General features: G+C 44.2%; 1 protein-coding gene across 1 annotated transcript in view; it reads left to right on the forward strand.

Moving 5' to 3' along the window:
* The first annotated feature begins 1,913 nt into the window (after positions 1 to 1,913).
* Positions 1,914 to 20,846, forward strand: part of capn3b (calpain 3b) — a 31,652-nt gene continuing 12,719 nt past the window's right edge. The window contains exons 1-14 of the mRNA XM_055873153.1: positions 1,914 to 2,458; positions 11,495 to 11,564; positions 12,648 to 12,766; positions 14,569 to 14,702; positions 14,949 to 15,117; positions 15,219 to 15,302; positions 15,855 to 15,952; positions 16,133 to 16,210; positions 16,333 to 16,493; positions 16,687 to 16,859; positions 17,548 to 17,559; positions 18,039 to 18,247; positions 19,030 to 19,066; positions 20,540 to 20,569. Coding sequence (XP_055729128.1) covers positions 2,165 to 2,458; positions 11,495 to 11,564; positions 12,648 to 12,766; positions 14,569 to 14,702; positions 14,949 to 15,117; positions 15,219 to 15,302; positions 15,855 to 15,952; positions 16,133 to 16,210; positions 16,333 to 16,493; positions 16,687 to 16,859; positions 17,548 to 17,559; positions 18,039 to 18,247; positions 19,030 to 19,066; positions 20,540 to 20,569 — 1,668 coding nt within the window. The 5' untranslated portion in view covers positions 1,914 to 2,164. The remainder of the gene's footprint in view (positions 2,459 to 11,494; positions 11,565 to 12,647; positions 12,767 to 14,568; positions 14,703 to 14,948; positions 15,118 to 15,218; positions 15,303 to 15,854; positions 15,953 to 16,132; positions 16,211 to 16,332; positions 16,494 to 16,686; positions 16,860 to 17,547; positions 17,560 to 18,038; positions 18,248 to 19,029; positions 19,067 to 20,539; positions 20,570 to 20,846) is intronic.

Here is a 20,846-nt window from a genome sequence, read left to right on the forward strand (position 1 = left end):
AGAGAGCAGGAGTTGCCATATGACATTGGCCCTATCATAGAGTGTATTCTGAAAGTATTCAGACCCCTTGACTTTTTCCACATTTTGTTAAGTTACAGCCTTATTCTAAAATATATTAAATTGTTTCGTTTTTTCCCCTCGTCAATCTACACACAATACCCCATAATGACAAAGCAAAAACACATTTTTATAAATGTTTGCAAATTTATGAAATGAAAAATCCTGGAAATATAACATTTACATAAGTATTCATACTCAGTACTTTGTTGAAGCACCTTTGGCAGTGATTACAGCCTTGAGTCTTCTTGGGTACGACGCTACAAGCTTGGCACGGCTGTATTTGGTGAGTTTCTCCCATTCTCTCTGCAGATCCTCTCAAGCTCTGTCAGGTTGGATGGGGAGCGTCACTGCACAGCAATTTTCAGGTGTCTCCAGTGATGTTCGATCAGGTTCAAGTACGGGCTCTGGCCGGGCCACTCAGAGACTTGTCCCGAAACCACTCCTGTGTTGTCTTGGCTGTGTGCTTAGGGTCGTTGTCCTGTTGGAAGGTGCTCCAGTCTCTGGAGCAGGTTTTCATCAAGGATCTCTCTGTACTTTGCTCCGTTCATCTTTCCCTCGATTCTGACTCGTCTCCCAGTCCCTGCTGCTGAAAAACATCCCCACCACATGATACTGCCACCACCATACGTCACCGTAGGAATGGTGCCAGGTTTCCTCCAGACGTGATGCTTGGCATTCAGGCCAAAGAGTTCAATCTTGGTTTCATCAGACCAGACAATCTTGTTTCTCATGGTCTGAGAATCCTTTAGGTGCCTTTTGGCAAACTCCAAGCGGACTGTCATGTGCCTTGTACTGAGGAGTGGCTTACGTCTAGCCACTACCATGAAGGCCTTATTGATGGAGTGCTGCAGAGATGGTTGTCCTTCTGGAAGGTTCTTCCATCTCCACAGAGGAACTCTGGAGCGCTGTCAGAGAGACCATCGGGTTCTTGGTCACCTCCCTGACCGAGGCCCTTCTCCCCCGATTGCTCAGTTTGGCCCAGGCAGCCAGCTCTAGGAAGAGTCTGGCTGCCCAGTTCCAAACTTCTTCCATTTATGAATGATGGAGGCCACTGTGTTCTTGGGGACCTTCAATGCTGCAGACATTTTTTTGGTACCCTTTCCCAGATCTGTGCCTCGACACAATCCTGTATCGGAGCTCTATGGACATTTCATTCGACCTCATGGCTTGGTTTTTGCTTTGACATGCTCTGTCAACTGTGGGACCTTATAAAGACAGGTGTGTGCCTTTCCAAATTATGAGGAAAATGTTTTATTTAATCCATTTTAGAATAAAGCTGTAATGTAACAATGTGGAAAAAGGGAAGGGGTCTGAATACTTTCTGAATGCACTATATATCCTATGGTTATTGTTTCCCTCAGATAAACCTGGTTCATGTTTATCAATGCTCTGCCTGGTGCATACCGGTAAAGGCTACAGTGCACACCACCCAGATGGACGCAGAGAACGACAGAGAGTCATGTAAAATGCTTTTGCAATCCACAGGTTTAATTCATCATCCTCATCAGCTACACTACAGGGCCACCACAAATCCATTTCACAACCCAACAACTCAAATGCAATCAGCAAAGTTGTTCTTGACTGTGGCTGATATCAGGGAGAGACATGGTAAAGTTAGCGTAGGTATCATTACACGGTATGTATAATATGGGGCATTGGTATGTGGGGCCTGCTTGCCCAAGCTCAAGCCTGCTTTCCCAATCTGCCATCTCCCACCTAGTGAATTGTAGACCTTCACTGTAGACTTAGAAATGTTTGGAGCGGTAGTCCTTTTCAGAGCGGCCTCCTCCCCACTTTTCAAGGGGCCTATTTATAGACCTGCAAAGGCAAAAGTGACAGTGTGTGTTTATGAGTGTGTGTTGGAGGGTGCGTTTGGTATTGTGAGTGCCCCCAGCATATAAAGGAACTGAGAGTGAGAGGAAAGCACGAGGAAGGACGAAGTGAAGTTTATCAGGGATGTTTTGCAAGTTCATGCTCTTGCATTGAAATCTGAAAAGAATCCTCACTTTCATTCATTTGGACTGACTAACATACATACTAAAGGGGGCAGCTCACACTGATAGGGGGAACGAGGACACGCATAAGGGGGAAAAACAAAGCCAAGATGGCCCTTATTGAGGAAACTTCAGTGAAGGTGGCGTTGGAAACTGAAGCATCACCTGATGTGCCTGAGGGTAAGACTGACTACCCCTTCACGGCCAGTAACAGTATCTACACTGCCATTTTGAGCAGAAACGAGGCCGTCAAAGATGCCAAGCGCCTGAAGAACTTCTTGGAGTTGCGAGACAAATACGTACACAAGAAAGTCCTGTTTGAAGACCCTCTGTTCCCACCCAATGATTCCTCTCTTTGGTACAGCAGCAAATTTCCCATTGAATTTGAGTGGAAGCGCCCAACGGTGAGTGCCATCTGTTTTCCGACTAGCAGGGGTGAAGTACGCCTTGCCTCAAGGTTGGAACTGTACCTGTATCTTGGGGTAGGATATGTTTAAATTTACATAGTCAATTGAAGGTGCTATCAGAGCATATCTATCAGGGCTAGAAAAACATATACAAATTGTAAAGCTGTTAAGATGGAACTTATATTGCAATGAAGACTGCACCACTGTATCACAAAAGGAAAAGAAATAGATAGTTAGGTTTTACTAGAGAACATCTCTGTCCTTTTTGAGTAAGAAATGCTTTTGGTCAATGGGTCCCTGGTTTGAGCCCAAGTCGGGCCAGGGATGGGACCTACTCTGTTACACCTACCACCCCAGCTCTTGATGAAGTGTGTCAAAGTAAAAAAAACATATTAGGGCCGAAGGCTGCAGACAAGTAGATGAACAAAAACAGCAACCCACTTGTGGTAAGGTATTATCAGTCAGCCTAAGATCAAATCTCTCTTCATTAGCTGCAAAAACATTGTTATGACATCCCTTCTGGTAAATAACCTGGGGGAAAGCGAGAGCAATTCTGCTGAATATTTGTGGGCTCATAGCTGTGGATCATCAGGTTCTAGAATCACAGACAGCTGAGACTCTGCAACAGGCAGGCCTCACCACAGTACCACCAGTCACGTCACGAGGCTTACAGCGAGAGAGCAGAGGGAGATTTGGGATATCATAGTCAACCAATAATCAGTCTTGTTAGGCAGTGTGCTGTTACAAGACTCTCCGACTGGCAAAAACGGTGTATTTTTGACTTTGCAGTCTTAGCATTCATGTAAGTCAACAGTATGTGAATCTTATGTTGTAGTTGTTGGCGGATTCTCATTCCAAGATGAAAAGAATGATAGGGTAACACGTTACCTTAAAGCCTGCAAGTGTAATGCAGTTATAATGCATTATAATGCTGTTATAATGCATTATAATGCAGTTATATTGCGTAACACTTGTCGTAAGCATGCATGATGATCCCTTACAATGTCTTATTACCGTCTCTCAATGATCCTGACTAAATACAATAACAGCCATTTTGAGTCAGTTGAACATTTTACTTCATAGAGAGATAACATATTATAAACCTCACAATAATCCTTGTAATAAGACATTGTGAAGGCTCATACATGGGTGTGTTTGCATTTCTATGGAACACTTTAGTCATTTAGCAAAAGCTCTAATCTGGAGTGACTCATGTTAGTGCATAAAATTGCTTAAGCCCACAGTTGGTGTTACTCAGATGTTTTCCAGTCATGGAATGTCATAGGACTAATGGAGTCTTACTGACTTGCAGTCATGATAGCTTGACATCGATGTGACCAAGTTTCACTTAAAGCCAAAGGGTCAACATTATCCAAGGTCTAAATCAGGGGTATGAGGTTAGCCTTCCTGTGAACCCATGGAGCACCTCATGTGATGAGGTAGGAGCCAAAGAGGGGTTTACTGCTGGAGTGGACAGGCTGACCTGACATTCTATCCACCATAACTCAGATCTTTACTAACTTGATATTGAAAACTTGGTTGAAGGCCCAGATTTACTAAGCCTTTGCATCAGACGCAAACGTTGCACCTGCCTCATTCAGGGATTTAACACCTAAAACAATGCTAAAACTCATTCTGGGATAGTCACCTCATGAAGTGTCCTGAGGTAAGGAATGCTTTTTTTTTTATCAAGGTCGTCATTTGAACACTTGATTCCCTTTTTTGTTCAACCTGGTCTGAATTGTGTTTTGGTACGCTTTCGTCCCATGTGTAAAAAACTATACCACACCATGTCAACCATTCATACCCATCCATTACCATGCCTTGAGACGTTAAAAGACATGCCTTCAAAATGTTTCTTAAAAAGTGGCAATCTGCAGTTGCTACATCAAAATACTTATAAATTAATGATTTGTACCCACTGATTCTTGAAGAATATAACTTATAAATGCCTCAAGAGCTTAGTTAAACGTTCGTACCCCATAAGAACCTAAAATATAAGCTTGTGTAAACAATGTATAACCTCAGAATATGGTTAAAGCTATCATTTTGATCTCTTGGCTGGTCAGTCTTAGCTCTGTCTATGTTGATTGGTTACATTTCTCCAGGCCCATCCCTCAGCTCTATACCAAAACAGAGGCGGGGTGGCCCACTTTATTATTGTTTTCTAATGCGGATTGCACCTTTAAATGTATTTAGATGTCTTGAAAATTTGCAATATCTCAAACGGTCTCAATACATCTTAATTGTATGTCTCAAGATGTCTGGAGACATCTTAAGACAAAGATGATGGCTTGGTATGTACCAACAGTATATCCAACCCTATTTTTCCAGATGGTGGATATAATTAGAACGACTGTACTGTATGTTATATATAACCACCCCGGGGAGCTCCGTAATTTGGCCCTGATCAGGTTGCAGAAAAGATTTGATAAATTTGCCATTGGGTCAAAACTATACATTTATAAATCCACCAGGAGTGATGAAGTTCAATCATTTTAAGCCCATGCGAGTTCAACTCTCTCACAAGGTCAGCAGTAAGACTGGTCTAAGTTGGCGGTGAAGCAATCGTTCTTGGCACACTTAAAGGTGTGGAGAAATCATGTTGGTGCATGTGGATCCGATCCAAGTATTTGTCAATTTGCTGACTCGTTCCCTTGAGTCATGACTGAGTCATGACTGAGTCGTGAAACTCAAGCCCTGTTTATAATGACCTCCTTCAATACTGCTTTAACATATGCTTCCATAAAACAAGATGTGACCACTACACACTCCTACAAACACCAAAATACATCCACACCAATGACAGAACCTCACATTTCATTCAGGCATTATTATGTACTGTAGATGGACTTTCACTTTCTCTATCGTCAATACTGAGATCAAGACCTGGGTTCAAATAATATAACAATATTTCAGCTGTGCTTAATTGAGCTTTCATGGTGCAATGGAACCAACGGAATAGTCCCTAAAGCACAAAGCCCACCCTTCTTGCACTACAGGCAGGCCAAACTATTTGAACATGGTTGTAGTTCAACTCATTCCCCTCAACGTAGATCCTTTGGCATTCAATCTTTGTCCAGGTTAAGTGAGATGTCCAGAGGTATTACCAAATACATTAACCCTTGGTAGGAAAACTCTAGAGGTTGTGACCTGTGACAGCTGCTTTTATGGCAGAGGTCATAATTCACTAGGTTGTCTCATTCATGGTTGTAACTAGTATTCTTCAACCCCAACAGAGAATAAGAACAACCAACCAGACTCTGAAACAACCCCAGGGGTCCAGTCCTCTCCCCAGGGGTCAAGTCCTCTTCTCTTCTATATAATTTCCTGTCGCCAGACTGCTTCGGTGCAAATTCTTCCTATTTTTATAATTTCGTTTTTTTTTTTTTTTTTTAATTAAAAAAAAAAAAAAAATCCCATTTTCTCCCCAATTTTCGTGGTATCCAATCGCTAGTAATTACTACCTTGTCTCATCGCTACAACTCCCATACGGGCTCGGGAGAGACGAAGGTCGAAAGCCATGCGTCCTCCGAAGCACAACCCAACCAGCCGTACTGCTTCTTAACACAGCGCGCCTCCAACCCGGAAGCCAGCCGCACCAAAGTGTCGGAGGAAACACCGTGTGCCCGGCCCCCTTGGCTGGCGCGCACTGCGCCCGGCCCGCCACAGGAGTCGCTGGAGCGCGATGAGACAAGGATATCCCTACCGGCCAAACCCTCCCTACCCCGGACGACGCTATGCCAATTGTGCGTCGCCCCACGGACCTCCCGGTCGCGGCCGGCTGCGACAGAGCCTGGGCGCGAACCCAGAGACTCTGGTGGCGCAGTTAGCACTGCGATGCAGTGCCCTAGACCACTGCGCCACCCAGGAGGCTATAATTTCGTTTTAAATGAAAACCTGCACACTGTGTTTGCCAGGCGGTATCATTTGTTTATGTGCATGGTCTTCCTACTTTTAATCCTGTCTTGAAATGACTGTGCAAGCAAACCTACAGTATTTTTATACTGTTAGGCCTTTACATGACAGAGTTTACATCCGGTCACCAGCTACGTTGTACTGTAAAACTGGATGTAAAGTTAAACACAATACCTATTTGTGCCAGCCTTTCCCAGCTCTGTTGGCATCCTAGAAATACAGTAGAACAACTATTTCTATGTTTGGTATGAGGACCCCACTTTAAGGCCGCTATTGCATTTAGCTGTATCACTTAAAATAGCTGTGAGCAGATGACTTGGTCTAATGTTACTATGTTTTCCCTATGGATCTATCACTTATCACTTACGTTGTGCAAAGAGTTTTTTGGCGGGGCCTTGCATCCCTCCTTCATTTTCCACTCATGAAGACATGATTGAAAAGTGAGGTTGACTCCAGTTTTGTATGCATGTGTTTTGACCAACGTTTTATGCCTGGGCAACACCTGTTAATCACTATAGGAGATTATATCAAATAAACTTCTCTTAGTTGCTTAGTTGGGTCGGAAACTTTCACCGAAATTTCCAGAAATTTTCAGGACATTTTTCATGGTAAATTAAGCCTGGGAATTTTGGGCATTTTGCTTAAATTCATCAAAAAAGATAGCTTATAACAGTGAACCTTTTTTGTGGGATATACATAAGGCAATTCTAGGTCTTGTGGCATATTTTAGTCAAACTATCCCCAATTCAATGGAATTGCAACCCTCTGCATGCACAGTGCATTCTTCCATCACATGTGCTGTGCACTCTTCCATCACATGTACAGCTGATTCTCAAGATCTTGTACACTAATGAGATGCTACTGAGCCCACACTACTACACTGTCTTAGCCAAGGACTACATGCTTTCTGGTAAGTTTTGATTACAATACTGGCTGGGGTGAATATATTTTATATGACATAAATAATTTTTTGTTAACTAGTAAATAGTAGCCTACAGCAAAGTGTGTTTAAATCATTTCTAACTTGTGAACAATTTCTGCTAGTTAGTTTTTGCTACCATGTGGGTTTTAGTTTGCTTGAGCCTGCTTACTGAGGAGTGTTAATTCACGTTTCCATACATGTTTCATTTCAAAACATTTATCTTACAAAGGAGTTGTTTAACTGCTTAACTATTTACCTGTACATGGAATTGTATTTGTTAAAAAAAAAAAAAATGCCACGTACGCTATCTGATCTGTGGAGACATTTCACTGCAGCTAATGTAGAAGGAAAAGCTGTGTACATTTGCAAATACTGTGCCAAATCCTATATGAAGAACGCAACAAAGATGCAGAATCATCTGGCCAAGTGCATAAAGTTTCCTCAGCGCTCACAACAAGCAACCTCTGACAAAAGTCCCTTTACTTTTATTTGAGGTGACAATGATGAATCAGACACCTTATCGATAGAAACAGCTCATGGTCCTCCTCAAATCAGAAGTTTTTTTAACTCAATGGAGGAACGTAGTCAGAGAAATGCAAATGAATGTCTTGCTCGAGCTGTGTATGCAACTGGTTCACCTCTGATGCTCACAGGCAATGTGTATTGGAAGAGATTTCTGAATATTCTTCGCCCAGCATACATTTACATTTAAGTCATTTAGCAGACGCTCTTATCCAGAGCGACTTACAAATTGGTGCATTCACCTTATGAGCATACACCCCTCCAACCAGACATGCTTTATATACTCATTTGCTGGATGCAGAGTTCAACAGAGTTCAAGTGAAGGTCAAGCAAATCATAGAGAAAGCAGACTGTATTGCAAACATCTCTGATGGGTGGTCAGCTGTTCGTGGGCAAGGAATAATTAACTACATCATCTCCACCCCTCAACCAGTATTCTACAAGAGCACAGACACAAGGGACAACAGATACACCGGTCTCTACATTGCAGATGAGCTGAAGGGAGTTATCAATGACCTTGGACCACAGAAGGTATTTGCACTGGTGACAGACAATGCTGCGAACATGAAGGCTGCTTGGTCTAAAGTGGAGGAGTCCTACCCTCACATCACACCCATTGGCTGTGCTGCTCATGCATTGAATCTGCTCTTCAATGACATCATGGCACTGAAAACAATGGATACACTCTACAAGAGAGCCAAGGAAATGGTTAGGTATGTGAAGGGTCATCAAGTTGTAGCAGCAATCTACCGCACTGAGCAGGGAGAAGAATAAGAGCACCACATTGAAGCTGCCCAGCAACACCCGTTGGGGTGGTGTTGTCATCATGTTTGACAGTCTCCTGGAGGGGAAGGAGTCTCTCCAAGAAATGGCCATATCACAGTCTGCCGATATGGACAGCCCCATCAAGAGGATCCTCCTGGATGATGTATTTTGGGAGAGAGTGGTAAGCAGCCTGAAACTCCTGAAACCTATAGCAGTAGCCATTGCACGGATTGAGGGAGACAATGCCATCCTGTCTGATGTTCAGACTGCTTGCAGATGTAAGAGAAGAAATCTGTACTGCCCTGCCCACTTCACTGTTGCTCCAAGCAAAGGAAAGCTGCAAAAAAAAAAAGAAAAAAAAAAAAAAAAAAAAGGAAAGCTGCAGTTTTGAAATACATCAACAAGCGTGAATCAATCAATCAATCAAGTTTATTTTATATAGCCCTTCGTACATCAGCTAATATCTCGAAGTGCTATACAGAAACCCAGCCTAAAACCCCAAACAGCAAGCGATGCAGGTGTAGAAGCACGGTGGCTAGGAAAAACTCCCTAGAAAGGCCAAAACCTAGGAAGAAACCTAGAGAGGAACCAGGCTATGAGGGGTGGCCAGTCCTCTTCTGGCTGTGCCGGGTGGAGATTATAACAGAACATGGCCAAGATGTTCAAAATGTTCATAAATGACAAGCATGGTCAAATAATAATCAGGAATAAATGTCAGTTGGCTTTTCATAGCCGATAATTAAGAGTTGAAAACAGCAGGTCTGGGACAGGTAGGGGTTCCATAACCGCGGGCAGAACAGTTGAAACTGGGACAGCAGCAAGGCCAGGTGGACTGGGGACAGCAAGGAGTCATCATGCCCGGTAGTCCTGACGTATGGTCCTAGGGCTCAGTTCTTCCGAGAGAGAGAAAGAAAGAGAGAAGGAGAGAATTAGAGAGAGACAAGATGTTCAAAATGTTCATAAATGACAAGCATGGTCAAATAATAATCAGGAATAAATGTCAGTTGGCTTTTCATAGCCGATCATTAAGAGTTGAAAACAGCAGGTCTGGGACAGGTAGGGGTTCCATAACTGCAGGCAGAACTTCAGACTTCTGCCTGAAGCCCATACACGCCGCAGTGTACATGTTGGACCCCAAGTATGCTGGCAAGAGCATCCTGTCTGGTGCAGAGATCAACAAGGCCTATGGTGTCATCACTACCGTGTCTCGCCACCTTGGCCTGGATGAAGGCAAGGTTCTTGGCAGTCTGGCGAAGTACACTTCCAAGCAAGGGCTTTGGGATGGAGATCCAATATGGCAGTCGTGCCAACATATCTCATCAGCCACCTGGTGGAAGGGACTTTGTGGATCTGAGGCTTTTTCCCCTGTTGCCTCCATCATCCTCCAAATCCCACCAACATCTGCCGCCTCAGAGGGCAACTGGTCCTTGTTCGGGAACACGCACACCAAAGCACGCAACAGGCTGACCAATACAAGGATTTTAAAAATGGTGGCCATCTGGGCAAATTGAGGCTTTTTGAGCCTGACAACAAGCCATCCTCAACAAGGTTGGAAAGTGACAGTGAAGATGAGGCCTCAGAGTCTGATGTTCAAGAAGTGGACATTGAGGAGGTCCAGGGAAAAGACATGGATGCCTGACAGGAAGACAACCACAGCATTAGTTTCTGGACTGTCACGAATCCCGCCGAAGATGGTGCCTCTTCCTGTTCGGGCGGCGCTCGGCGGTCGTCGTCACCGGCCTACTAGCTGCCATCGATTCTCTTCTTTTTGTTTCTGTTAGTTTGGGCTGATTGGGTGCACCTGTTTTGAGTTTAGTTTTGTGGGTAGGCTATTTAAGGGCAGTAGGCCCGCTGGCTTTTGTGCGGGTTTGTTATTCTGTTTGTGGTGTTTGTATTCATGTGGATTTTGTCCTTGTTAATTGTGGACTGGATGTTGACGCGCCCTATTGTTGTGTGGCGTAGCCGTCTCGTTTATATTCTATTTTGGAATATTAAAGTATATCCACTTGCTCGAAACTACCCTGCTCTCTGCGCCTGACTCCTTCATTCACCATTGGAAACGTAACATGGACTATCATTTTACAGATGTATGTTGAAAACGTTTTTGGGAGCTCTTTGGTGATCATTCAATATTCCCCTTTTGTTGTTCGGTGAAATCATCCCATGTGAAGAGTCAACTCATTTAATGAAAGTTCAATTTGTCAAAAAAATAAATAATAATATTGGAAAGATTTAATAATTTGCAATTATGTATACTTATGATAAGGTAAAAGGTTTATGCTTCTGTCTCCATATATGGTACATATATCCAATGCAAAAAACATCTACATTTAAATAGTATTAATATTAATTTGCATATATTTCAGTTAATTCCCACGGAAAGTTTCCACCTCTGAATATTCCCCAAAATGTGCAACCCTAGTTTCTGCCAAAGTACACCAGCCTATGTTAGGCCTTCAATCTGTGCATAAGACAATAATTTATCCATCTAGTAATGTAGCTTGATATCTTTTTAAGTCATGTTATTATCATGGTACAGTCAAGATATTCCTCACAAGACATAGTACTATCTGATAATAGATTGACCCTCTCACAAGACATAGTACTATCTGATAATAGATTGACCCTCTCACAAGACATAGTACTATCTGATAATAGATTGACCCTCTCACAAGACATAGTACTATCTGATAATAGATTGACCCTCTCACAAGACATAGTACTATCTGATAATAGATTGACCCTCTCACAAGACATAGTACTATCTGATAATAGATTGACCCTCTCACAAGACATAGTACTATCTGATAATAGATTGACCCTCTCACAAGATGTTCCACACCCCGTAGCACATCCCAACAACATTGCTATGGCTACAGCTGTTTTTCTGTTTCTTTGTTTGGCAGGAAATCTGTGACAACCCCCAGTTCATCATAGACGGAGCTAGTAGGACAGACATCTGTCAAGGAGAGCTGGGTAAGACCACAGAAATCATGCACTGTATGACATCACTGGGTAAAACCACAGAAATCATGCACTGTATGACATCACTGGGTACGACTCTTGTTGCTAAAAGTATGCTCATCGTCGATGGTATGAAGCAGCAACATCTGACTAATAACATCTGCACAGTACTGTAGACAAGTACAAGTAGACAGTGAGGATTCAGCATTGAGTCATGCCAGACCTGGATGTGAGAAAATCAAAAGTTAGACAGGTGTTATCTAACAGCACAAATAGCATTTGCTAATTAGCGGTCCCTGTTCAAACTGAAGCCATAGTGTCTCGGCACAGTGAAAAAGGAGAGGGCAGACAAAGTTTGAGAAGCACAGACAGCTGGGGATGCAATTAAGGAGCTCTTGTGTTGAGAGTGAGGATGGAAAGATGGTGTGAGAAATTAAGGCACGAGAGACGAAAAGTTACCCCCCTAGTAAGAGAAATCATGCACTGTTCACTGTAAAAGACTGACACCTGCAGCAGGGTGTGTGTGTGTGCATAGCGTGTGTGGGGTGTGTGTTGCGCTTGGCATGCACTTGTGTTTGAGTGCTGTGTAACAGAAACCCCTCTCCCATAACATCTGCTAAATGCCTGCTTGAGAACGCACTGGGGCTGCCGGGGTCAAACTACACCAGACCATGTTTTTGACACAGTTCAGAAAATAGCCATGCAAGTAGATACCCTTACTTAAGCCGGGCGTAGGAGTCAGTAGTATATAGTGGTCCTGATTCAGCCATGGTACTATGTACTTACTATATGGTCTCAGCCTCTTTGCTGTAGGTAGATGTAGCACTGTAAGCTACTGTTTCTGTCTGGGGGTTCATTCACTCTAGATCACACCTCAAGGAGCCGTGTCAATAAAGAATGAAAATACACATTCCATAGCGCTACATAGTCCTATATCCACTTACAGTTGAATTCAGTGCTATAATCAGGGTCATATTCATTAGGCACCAAAGGGAAGAAAACTGACTGAAATGGGCTGGGAGTACCTGAACTTGTACAATAATAAAACACTCATATTTTATTTTTCAAGGCAAAACGTTTTGTTGTTCCCTGCAGGTGACTGCTGGCTGCTTGCTGCTATTGCTTGTCTGACACTGAATGACAAGCTGCTGTACAGAGTTATCCCACCAGACCAGAGTTTCACAGAGAACTACGCTGGTATCTTCCATTTCCAGGTACTGTATGGTCATGGTCAAAATCACCTGGGAACTATTCAATCAAAATATGTAGACTCAGGACCTACTAAACTCAGAAAAAAAAGAAATGTCCTCTCACTGTCAACTGCGTTTATTTTCGGCAAACTTAACATGTGTAAATATTTGTATGAACATAAGATTCAACAACTGAGACATAAAATGAACAAGTTCCACAGACATGTGACTAACAGAAATTGAATAATGTGTCCCTGAACAAAGGGGGGGGGGGTCAAAATCAAAAGTAACAGTCAGTATCTGGTGTAGCCACCGGCTGCATTAATTACTGCAGAGCATCTCCTCATGGACTGCACCAGATTTGCCAGTTCTTTCTGTGAGTTGTTACTCCACTCTTCCACCAAGGCACCTGCAAGTTCCCGGACATTTCTGGGGGGAATGGCCCTAGCCCTCACCCTCCGATCCAACAGGTCCCAGACGTGCTCAATGGGATTGAGATCCGGGCTCTTCGCTGGCCATGGCAGAACACTGACACTCCTGTCTTGCAGGAAATCACGCACAGAACGAGCAGTATGGCTGGTGGCATTGTCATGCTGGAGGGTCATGTCAGGATGAGCCTGCAGGAAGGGTACAGCATGAGGAGGAGGATGTCTTCCCTGTAACGCACAGCGTTGAGATTCCCTGCAATGACAACAAGCTCAGTCCGATGATGCTGTGACACACCGCCCCAGACCATGACGGACCCTCCACCTCCAAATCGATCCCGCTCCAGAGTACAGGCCTCAGTGTAATGCTCATTCCTTCGACGATAAACGTGAATCCGACCATCACCCCTGGTGAGACAAAACTGTGACTCGTCAGTGAAGAGCACATTTACCAGTCCTGTCTGGTCCAGCGACGGTGGGTTTGTGCCTATAGGCGACGCTGTTGCCGGTGATGTCTGGTGAGGACCTGCCTTACAACAGGCCTACAAGCCCTCAGTCTAGTCTCTCTCAGCCTATTGCGGAGATAGCACTGATGGAGTCTGAGCACTGATGGAGGGATTGTGCATTCCTGGCGTAACTCGGGCAGCTGTTGTTGCCATCCTGTACCTGTCCCGCAGGTGTGATGTTCAGATGTACCGATCCTGTGCAGGTGCTGTCACACGTGGTCTGCCACTGCGAGGATGATCAGCTGTCCGTCCTGTCTCCCTGTAGTGCTGTCTTAGGCATCTCACAGTACGGACATTGCAATTTATTGCCCTAGCCACATCTGCAGTCCTCATGCCTCCTTGCAGCATCCCTATGGCACCTTCACGCAGATGAGCAGGGACCCTGGGCATCTTTCTTTTGGTGTTTTTCAGAGTCAGTAGAAAGGCCTCTTTAGTGTCCTAAGTTTTCATAACTGTGATCTTAATTGCCTACTGTCTGTAAGCTGTTAGTGTCTTAACGACCGTTCCACAGGTGCATGTTCATTAATTGTTTATGGTTCATTGAACAAGCATGGGAAACAATGTTTAAACCCTTTACAATGAAGATCTGTGATGTTATTTGGATTTTTACGAATTATCTTTGAAAGACAGGGTCCTGAAAAAGGGAGGTTTCTTTTTTTGCTGAGTTTATATCTTATTCATGTTTGCCAAAAAATATTCCCTGTACTGAATATAAATCACTGAACCTTCCGTAGGGCACACTTTAAAAAAAAATGCAATGGGAATATGAAACTCTGTGATCTAATTACAGGTAGAACCTCCCTGTGTCAATATTTTCTTCTCATTTTCTGCTTACTGAACACAACCCAGCTCTCACTCCCTCTCATTACCTCCCATGCTGTCCATTGTCCCGCAGTTCTGGCGTTATGGCGAATGGGTGGACGTCGTGGTGGACGACCGTATCCCCACCTCCAATAACCAGCTGGTGTTCACCAAGTCCTTCAGGAAGAACGAGTTCTGGAGCGCTCTGCTGGAGAAGGCTTATGCCAAGTAAGTGTGAATGATGATGCCACAACACAAGTCTATTAATAATACACTTTGTGGAAAATAAGAGTGCTCAACAACAACAGCAGCAACGACAACCCAGCCTCTGCGTCTCTGTCGACCTGTATAACCTGGTTCAGATTGACCAAAGTGAATTCACACCTTTGTATTCTCCACTTAATCATTCAAGATGATGTACAATTTGTAATGGTTACTATGAAATCATAAACTGTATGGTTGTCTCCTGGTCAGGTTGCACGGTTCCTACGAGGCCCTGAAAGGTGGCAACACCCTGGAGGCCATGGAGGACTTCACTGGGGGTGTGACAGAGTTCTTTGAGATGTCCGAGGCTCCAAAAGAACTCTACAAGATCATGAAGAAAGCCCTGGAGAGAGGCTCTCTGATGGGCTGTTCCATAGACGTGAGTCAGTCTGCTCTTTGCTTTCTACTGTGACTGAACCCAGGCACCACACGACCCTGTATCTCTGTTCTGATGGTCTGTCCATCCTATCTCTCTCGCAGGCCTTGCTGCCGAGTCACTGCGAGATTGAAACTGCGAATGGACTGGTCAGAGGCCACGCCTACTCTATCACTGCACTAGAGGAGGTACGGTTATGGTCATAGAGCCACTAGACGAGGTACGGTTATGGTCATGGAGCCACTAGAGGAGGTACGGTTATGGTCATAGAGCCACTAGACGAGGTACGGTTATGGTCATGGAGCCACTAGACGAGGTACGGTTATGGTCATGGAGCCACTAGAGGAGGTACGGTTATGGTCATGGAGCCACTAGACGAGGTACGGTTATGGTCATAGAGCCACTAGACGAGGTACGGTTATGGTCATGGAGCCACTAGACGAGGTACGGTTATGGTCATGGAGCCACGGTCAAAGCCAAAGCCTCTGGTCAAACCTCTACCAAACTGTAACTTAGCACTTTACATTATTAGACAGACAAACAACCTGAACCAATGTTATTGTATTGTTGTTGATTGAATCTGTACATTGCACTCTAAAATAGCATAAAATAAAACCTGGCATAAAACAAATAAATAAATAAAGAACAACAACTCTATGAATATGTTACAACACAGTATCTACTAATATGAGGTGCGGGTCAAACTGTCTTTCACTGCTGACCAAGGGTGTCTTTCTTAGTGTGACAAGCTTAAGGTTACCAAGGATACCAAGATTCGCCTAGTTCAAATGCGGAACCCCTGGGGGATGGTGCTATGGAAAGGGCCGTGGAATGCAAAGTGAGTGCAGAATCAATCAACCAACCAATCAACCAATCAATCCTTCAAATCAATAAACAATCTATCATTTTTATTCTTCCAGAAACTGGTTGTGCAGCAAGAGAAACATAGAATACATAACATAGTCATAACATAACATAGCCTACATGTAACAAGGGGACTTTTATTTTCTCTCCACAGGTCCAAAGAATGGTCCACCATCTCCAGCTCAGACAAGGCCAGGCTGAAGAAGAAGACGGTTGAGACGAGCGAGACTTGGTGAGCTGAACAAAGCCCTCTGATAATTGTCAATGTTTCTGACATCAGGGCTGGGCACTGTAACAAAGGATTTATGTGCAAATGGATAAACAACAATCTATTCTTCTATATTCTCCGTATAGGATATCCTTTGAGGACTTCAAAAAGAACTTCACCAAGCTGGAAATCTGTAACCTGACCCCTGACACACTTCTGGACGACAAGTCCCATAGCTGGACGGTGGCGGTCAACGAGGGCCGCTGGGTACGAGGCAGCTCCGCCGGGGGCTGCAGGAACTTCCCAGGTACAAGGTTGACTTTGGGCTGTAAAAAACAGTGTTTGAACTATACTGATTTGTAGTGGTGCACATCATGGTTATAATGCCTGCTTCATTCTGCTTCAACTACACACTTCCCCAGCTCCTTGTTAGCCAAAACTAGTACCTAGTAAGAACGAAGACATTGAACCCCACTGACCACGTCTCTGATGTCCCACAGACACGTTCTGGACCAACCCGCAGTACCGCATGCGTCTGTACGAGGAGGACGATGACCCCGACGACCCCGAGCATGTGGCGTGCACCTTCATGGTGGCCCTGATGCAGAAGGGCCGGAGGAAAGACCGCAGCAAGGGTGCCAAGCTTTACACCATCGGATTCTCCATCTACGAGGTGGGTTATACCTCCTGATAAACCACAGGACACAACTGTGATCACCTAACCAGGATAAATGCTAGGACATTCTTCTGGGTTGTGACCAGTCGGTACAAAACAAGATACATATTTTCGAAAATGAGTGGAAGGGGGCGAAACTACTGAAGAAATATTCACATTTATTTACCATTTCAAAACATGTTGCTATGGTGCGCCCTACTGAACATGGCCCAGGTCAGGTGGTATGGTTAGGAAAACTCCTAGCCCTAGCATTTAAAATCAAATCAGTCATATATTAATATTGGTTAACCCAGAATTAAAATAGTGCGTAATTTGGTCAGATGCTCAACTAGCTTCTGGAGGGAAGCGTGTTAGAAATGGAGATTTCTGGTTTGCGAAGTCTCCATCCTCGCGAAAGGTAACTCTCAGCCAAAGAGCTAATCGCTCGAAACGTAAGCCTGTTTGTATGTTCGTTCAATAAATGATCAGATCTATACAGAAACTGAGTGCTCCCTTTTCTTTATTTTCCTGGATAGTCACCCATTGACGTGTCCTGGGGCAAGGAATGTTTAGGGGATTTTCAAGTCCCTCAGTCGAGCACCTAATTCCCTTTTTGTTCAAACTGGTCTGGAGCGTGTTTGGGTACACTTTCATTCCATATAGGCAATGTAGTCATGGTGATACTGACTTGTGTTCTTGTCCTCAGGTGCCCAAAGAGGTATGATGGCCAGGGAATGGAGGACCTTGGTGTGAGGATGTCAGAGCTGATGTCAGAGCTATCCCAGTAGTCACCTGACTGTGGTCAAAGTGCTACTTATGTGTGTCAGTCTACCTCCGCTTCAGAACGTAAAACTAGGTGTACCCCTGTCTTAAATTGTAGCTGTGTCTTGGTGTTACTAGTGTTCATCATGAAACCTTAGTTATAAAATAGCCTACACACAACACACTAACAATACACAAGAGACTTTCAGATAGCAATACATATTATTTTAGCAGAACTGCATCAAATACATATGTGAAATACTTGAAAATATTCTACCCAAGTCTGCCTTAGACATTTGTTTTATTCTATTATACTGATTCAGTAATTTTTTAAATTCCTTTATCTAGTATGATAAGTCAGTGCCTGTGCATCCCCCACCTGTCCATCCTCTCTTTCTATACCCCCATCCTCTATCCCCCTCTCTCTCTCTACAGATGATTGGGAGCCAGCAGCACCTGCAGAAAGACTTCTTCCTTTACAATGCCTCCAATGCCAAATGCAAGTCCTACATCAACCTGCGTGAGGTGAGCGAGCGATTCTGCCTGCCCCCCGGGGAGTACGTGATCATCCCTTCAACCTTTGACCCCCACGAGGAGGGAGAGTTTATCCTCAGAGTCTTCTCCGAGAAGAACAGCACCTCAGAGTGAGTGACTGGGAGTGGAGAGAGAAAGGGGCTGCTATGATAGAAGGGTTAGGGGAGAGAGAGAGGGGCTGCTATGGTAGAGGGGTTAGGGGAGAGAGAGAGGGGCTGCTATGGTAGAGGGGTTAGGGGAGAGAGAGAGGGGCTGCTATGGTAGAGGGGTTAGGGGAGAGAGAGAGGGGCTGCTATGGTAGAGGGGTTAGGGGAGAGAGAGAGGGGCTGCTATGGTAGAGGGGTTAGGGGAGAGAGAGAGGGGCTGGTCGGCTATGGTATAGAGGGGTAGGGGAGAGAGAGAGAGAGAGAGAGAGAGGGGCTGCTATGGTAGAGGGGTTAGGAGAGAGAGAGAGAGAGAGAGAGAGAGAGAGAGGAGAGAGAGAGAGGAGAGAGAGAGAGAGGAGAGAGAGAGAGAGAGAGAGAGAGAGAGAGAGAGAGGAGAGAGAGAGAGAGAGAGAGAGAGAGAGAGAGAGAGAGAGAGAGAGAGAGAGAGAGAGAGAGAGAGAGAGAGAGAGAGAGAGAGAGAGGAGGGGCTGCTATGGTGGCAGGGAATTTCAGTGTGTTGGTGTTTCTATGAATGAGCGTGTGGATGAATTTGTTTCTGTGGGTGGCCATTTATGTGTGTGTGTGTGTGTGTGTGTGTGTGTGTGTGTGTGTGTGTGAGTCTGTCTGCATGTGGGTGCATGTGTGGGTGGCATGCCAGTCAAGAGTGACAAAAAAAAATTAAGCTTCCATGCCTTCGATCTTGTGCCTTCGATGGTGATGAGTAATGTCTGTCTGTTCTCTTTCAGGGAAACCGAAAATACAATTAGGTCAGACCACATAGAGGTTAGTAAATGGACTCACATCTCTCTCTCCTCTCTCTCTGACCTGCCACTGGCATTAAACAAAGCATCTTTCCCCATATATGCTGATGCTTCAACCATGTCCGCATCAGCAACCACAACTAATGAAGTCACTGAAACCCTTAAAGAGTTGTAGTCTGTTTTGGAATGGGTGGCCACTAATAAACTGGTCCTGAACATCTGTAAAAATAAGAGCATTGTATTTGGTACATATCATTCCTTAAGTGCTAGACCTCAGCTGAATCTGATAATGAATGGTGTGGCTGTTTAACAAGTTAAGGAGACTAAATTACTTGGTGTTACCCTGGATTGTAAACTGTCATGGTCAAAACATATAGATTCAATGGTTGTGAAGATGGGGAGAGGTCTGTCCGTAATAAAGAGATGTTCAGCTTGTTTACACAACACTCCACGAAGCAAGTCCTGCAGGCTCTAGTTTTATCTTATCTTGATTATTGTCCAGTCATATGGTCGAGTGTTGCAAGGAGAGAACTAGTTAAGCTGCAGCTGGCCCTGAACAGAGCGGCACGTTTTGCTCTTCATTGTAATCAGAGGGCTAATATTAATACTATACATGCCAGTCTCTCTTGGCTGAGAGTTGAGGAAAGACTGACTGCATCACTTCTTGTTTTTATAAGAAACATTAATGAGTTAGAAATTCCAAATTGTTTGCATAGTAAACTTACACACACACTTACCCCACCAGACATGCCACCAGGGGTCTTTTCACAGTCCCCAGGTCCAGAACAAATTCAAGGAAACGTACAGTATTATACAGAACCATGAGTGCATGGAACTCCCTTCCATCTTTTATAGCGCAAGTGAACAGCAAACCTGGTTTCAAAAGACAAATAAAGCAACACTTCACGGCACAACGCCTCTCCCTCATGTGACCTACTTGTGTGTATGTACTGACATGTATGTGTAACTGATAGATGCACACACACACTACATGTTCATTGTAAAGTGTTTTGTCTGTAATGTATTTTTTGTGTGTCGGACCCCAGTAAGATTAGCTGTTGCCATTGGCGTCGGCTGATGGGGATCCTAATAAATCAAATCAACCTGTTGTCCATAAGCACCTGTTCATGTCTGTATGTCTGTGTCTTTGTCCTCCACCTACCATTAATACATCACTCAAACTTGAATGAAAAATATAGTCCCACCACTTACAATCTCTGTCTCTCCATCTTCCCCTCTCTCTCTCTCCCCTTCTCTCTCTCTCTCTCCCCTTCTCTCTCTCACTCTCCCCTTCTCTCTCTCACTCTCCCCTTCTCTCTCTCCCCCTCTCCCCTTCTCGCTCTTTCTCCCCTTCTCTCTCTCTCTCCCCCTCTCCCCTTCTCTCTCCCCCTCTCCCTCATTACTATTACTGAACAGGGTTTGATCGTTCATTGTTCATTTCAATGTTAACTTCTCCATTTCATTTCTATTTTCCATTTCTGCCTCACGCCGACAGCAAGGCAAAAACAGGACAAAGAAAGGAAAGGTACAGTGTGTATCATCATAGTTTCTTTTGTTTTAACCAAATTATGACGAGACATTGAATATTGGATGTTTTTCATGACGTCCTCTTTCACTTCTCGCAAGATGAAATAAATGGCCATTGCGACCAGTGTCATTTCACATGTAGACTTGAAACCAATTGAACATTAGCCCGGTGGTCCCTGATCTCTTCGAGCTGTGAAGTCCAACTCCTACGGCCATTACTATAACAAACATAGGAGTTGGCTATACAGCACAAACAGAAAGGGATCCAGGCTAAT

This window comes from Salvelinus fontinalis, chromosome 20 (genome assembly GCF_029448725.1).
Source record: "Salvelinus fontinalis isolate EN_2023a chromosome 20, ASM2944872v1, whole genome shotgun sequence".
NCBI lineage: Eukaryota > Metazoa > Chordata > Actinopteri > Salmoniformes > Salmonidae > Salvelinus > Salvelinus fontinalis.